Source organism: Sinocyclocheilus rhinocerous, unplaced genomic scaffold, assembly GCF_001515625.1.
Source record: "Sinocyclocheilus rhinocerous isolate Xijiao unplaced genomic scaffold, SAMN03320098_v1.1 scaffold815, whole genome shotgun sequence".
Lineage (NCBI taxonomy): Eukaryota > Metazoa > Chordata > Actinopteri > Cypriniformes > Cyprinidae > Sinocyclocheilus > Sinocyclocheilus rhinocerous.
The window spans coordinates 232,292-236,812 of NW_015659733.1; the positions used below are offsets into that span (position 1 = coordinate 232,292).

Sequence of the window (4,521 nt, forward strand, 5' to 3'; positions counted from 1 at the left end):
ATAGCCTAGGGTGAAGTCATTACGTACATTAACAATGATTTGGGACAAATATAATGTAATTTAATGGAAAACTATGTGAATGGTGCTCTGTTCCGTGGCAGGATTTTCTGTCGGCTGCATTTAAATGCAGGTTTGAAGTTTCCCGCTCTGTGCAGCGCGCAGTGTCACGTGTCAAAACAAACAACAGGTGCTGTTAGTGATTTCCGCCTCTAGAGGCCGCTCTCGTACTGTATAATGGCAGCGGACCCTTCTCGGCCACTCCAGCAACGGACGCAACCCGGAAAACTATCGGCATTGATTTTTGCCGATAACCGATAGTTCCGCCAATCAACTATCGGTGCCGATTAATCGGCAAAACCGATGAATCGGTCGACCTCTACTACCTATGATCAAGGGAATTTTGGTTTATCAGTTCATGTCCCCTTTAAGGCAGTCAATTTATAGTACAGTTCTCCTTCTAGGCAGGCTTTATCTCATATGCAGCTACACTGACCTTCACACAAGCTCTGATGAGTCATATCAGCCTGTAAATACAAACCCATTGTAGCACACGCTGACGGGGCTCTTAAGTCAGACGCACAAAACTGGCACATCCAACGCTTGCAGACTGCAGTCAGGATGCAGGTGCTGCTCTGGAACTCAATAGACCTTGCTGGAGTATCTACTTAAAAACTGCTCAAAAACTAGGTCTGCATCACTGTCTGAGCACTGACTGAATGTGCGATTACTTTGACATAATACTGACGTGATGTTAAGACTGTATTGGCTGCCAGAGCCTCACAAAGGGTGATGTGAAGGCTCTGGCAACATCACAGGGGCCGACAGTGTCGTCTAAATAGAGCTCATTGTGAGCTTTCTGGCAGATTCTGATACTGTGAACACAGCGTCCTCCTGTTTTCCAACCATAGCTGGCTAAAACACAACACAACTATTGATGACCGGCTGAATAACTTAACAGTGTAGCATTTAGAGGAAGGAAATAGTGGTCTTTGTACCTCCCAAAAGCTGTCCATGGCCTCATCAGCAACAGCGGATTCATCGTAAGAGCCAGACATGGTGCTGGGTGATGCGAAGCAAGACTGAACACGTCTGCAGAAAAGCGGACTTCCTCAAGCACTAAAGAGAGAGAGACAGAGACACCTTCAAAAATGTATGAATGGTATTGCATGAAAGAACAAAATATCAAAGCAGCTGGCAAAACGAGTTGGAAAAGCACAATTCACAATCTCACAAAACATCTAGCTAGCATGATAAAACGCTCGATATCCTATCCAAAATCAAGAAAGAAGCACTGAAACTTTGTGATTATCACAGAATATGCTCATAGTTAATGTGATTTTCTACACTCTGCTATGACACTGTTTAACCTTGAAGAGAACTGACTTCATACATCCAGTAAAATAACCAACTAAACCTGTTGATTAAAGGTCAAAAATGGTCCAGAAAAGTTCATTCTGAAAGCTCCTGAAGCATTTGAGAGCAGCTGACACTGAGACATGCTGGCTTCAGAGTCTGTTCTTACTTAGGAAACCTGCTTCTTCATCAGTTTAACAGAAGGAAATTATACGAATGCATGCATAAAGCAAAACAAAAATGTACCAATGTACCAAAACTGTACCAAGTTTAAAGACAGTATACAAAGAAAAAGAGGCGTTGACTATAAAAAATACTCCAATCAAATTAAAGCAAACTATTTTTGTCTATTATTCTATTGTGTGTTAAGTCTAGCGTGTTGAGCTCTATTCATGGTTGCTGAGTTGCTGCACTGTAAATCTGCCAGTTAGAAGGTTCCACCTCTGTTAGGATGTTTCCACTGGATTAAACAGCATTAACTGAATGGCAGAGCTATGCAAACAATCATGCTTTTATTTTGCACCCTGGTTTTTATACATTTTTTGTCTGTAGAGCAATGCTCTGGTTAGCAAAAATTAACAATGCAGTGCTAACTGCATCATAATAATAGCATGTGATGATGCTCAGTCATTGTTCAACACGAAGAATACTTCATGAGCCTCAACAGTGTGTCACATGTTCAGTTTGTTTTGTTACGGTTTTCCTTGTGTTTCCTGTTTGGTTCCTGTCTTTCCTTATTTGGTCACCTTCCTGTCCTTGTTTAGTTTCATTTATTAATCCCCGGCACCTGTGTTTTGTAATCATCCAGTGTATATTAGTCCCTGCCTGTTCAGTTCTCCTTCGTCTGATCAACTCATTACGTTCTCTGTGTTTCTTTATGTTTATGCTCAAGTAGGGCTGCACGATTAATTGAATTAGATTAGATTAGATTAGATTAGATTAGAAATCTTTATTGTCCACACATGTGGAAATTCATCTTCGGCCCCGCCAAAACATATAGGACTACCACAAATACACTTAACTTCACAGTCCAATACAACAGACACACAAAACACAGTTCAAGAACGTCTTGCCCCAAGGATTACAGACACCTGAGACATAAAAGCAGTATAGAAATTAGGCTAATAGTACTAAAACCATAAGTAGATAATTAATAAATAAATAACTAAACAAGAGCGCCCTCTGGCCTTTGGATGGAGATTTACTGCTGATCACAGAACCGTGCTTCACTGAAAGATACGCATGACAATCGCAGCTTCTGTCGAATCGCGATCTCGATTCCATTTCGATTTATCGTGCAGCCCTATGCTCAAGCTTTTGTGTTAGAATATTCCCCATGTTTTCATTTATTAAAGACTATTTAAGTTATTCTACGTCTCCTCGTCTCCTCGCTCATCCCCGCTGTGTGCACCGTGACAGATGATCAGACCAAAACAGATGATGACTGAGGACAAGCTGTGGGGTTTGCGGCAGGATGGTCCTTCCCATGTGTGATTATCCCCTGATCGAGCTGATTAATCTCGTCCTTTTCTTAAATGATTCAGATTTTGAAGTGGAAAAAAGAAAGGAAATGTTTAAATCTCGTCGTCCAGCCCCCTCTGAGGCACACCGCGTCTTGTCAGCTCACACCACGCCAGGAACCCCCACATACCGTACCAACGGCTCGGACCGCCTGCCCAACCCCAAACACCCCCGTCGGTCGCTCCGAGATCAAGCCCGCCGGCTGCAGATCACACAAGCCTGCCAGACGTTCAGCACTCAAGTTCGCCAGTCTCTCCGTTGTCAAGCACGCTGGTCATCTCCCTCTCCTCAGCCCAAAAGAGGAGAATGCGGAGGAAGAGACTGTGGGCTCCAGCCCCAGAGCTTGCTCCAGTGTCGGCTCCAGCCCCAGAGCTCGCTCCTTTGTCGGCTCCAGCCCCCAAGTTTAGCCCAGTGAGGGCTCCTGTTCCCAAGCTCCCTGCTCCACCATGGCCTCCCGAGCTCCCTGCTCCGCCATGGCACCTAGAACTACCTGATCCGCCCTGGAGGCCTTCCTTGTCCCCATCCTGCACCAGCCTCCAGGGCGCCCACCTCCCCTCCCCGGTGGAATTTTTACGGCGCGGGACGCGCCTTTCGGGAGTGGGGAGTAATGTCACATGTTCAGTTTGTTTTGTTATGGTTTTCCTTGTGTTTCCTGTTTGGTTCCTGTCTTTCCTTATTTGGTCACCTTCCTGTCCTTGTTTAGTTTCATTGATTAATCCCCGGCACCTGTGTTTTGTAATCATCCAGTGTATATTAGTTCCTGCCTGTTCAGTTCTCCTTCGTCTGATCAACTCGTTACGTTCTCTGTGTTTCTTTATGTTCATGCTCAAGCTTTCATGTTAGAATATCCCGTGTTTTCATTTATTGAAGACTGTTTAAGTTATTCTACATCTCCTCATCTCCTCGCTCCTCCCCGCTGTGTGCACCGTGACACGGTGTATATTTTGAGTTTATCGACAAATCAGACAACAAAGACTTTTAGAAATCTAGATTTTTAGAGATGATTCTTTTAAATTTTTTTGCAATCCCTTGTAAAAAAAAAAAAAAAGAAGTGTGTTTCATTTTAATGCACTTTGTGTTCTTCAAATGTTTAAAGAAAAACAAGCTTGCATATGTAATATTAATAAAATAAAGCACTTTGTAATGATGTTTTACTTTAAAGTATATTTTAAATAATTATGTTTTAATAATATTCTGTCATGCTTTAAAACAGTAGAGTTATTTTATGTTTTGACTAACATACTAAAGCACAGGTATTTGTTTATAATTTAACTGTAGCGTGTTATTTGGTATTACATTGGCAATTAATATATTTTAAATGTATTAAAGGTACAATATGTAAGTTTTCACCGCTAGAGGGCGCGTATTCAAAACAAACAAAGAAACAAAGGCGTAGTTTGATGAAGCCGTGACTGAGTGTGGAATCATGGGAGTTGTCTGCTGCGTCCCAATTCGCCTACTTATACTATACCCTAAAAGTATGTACTCTTTTTGTGAAGAAAAAGTACATACTTTTGAGTATGTAGAAGAATAGTAGGCAAGCTTTGGGACATGCTACTTCGTCATAGCTGCTTCTTTAATGGACGCTCTGTTGCTTAGTTATGTGCATTCTGTCACTGTTTAAACTGCCCTGTCAATCATCTTATC

At 42.3% G+C, this 4,521-nt stretch overlaps 1 protein-coding gene across 1 annotated transcript in view; it reads right to left on the minus strand.

Annotated features, from left to right (window-relative positions):
* Window positions 1–4,521, minus strand: part of LOC107724206 (protein kinase C and casein kinase substrate in neurons protein 1-like) — a 20,668-nt gene that overhangs the window by 10,798 nt on the left and 5,349 nt on the right. The window contains exon 2 of the mRNA XM_016533040.1: window positions 996–1,116. Coding sequence (XP_016388526.1) covers window positions 996–1,055 — 60 coding nt within the window. The 5' untranslated portion in view covers window positions 1,056–1,116. The remainder of the gene's footprint in view (window positions 1–995; window positions 1,117–4,521) is intronic.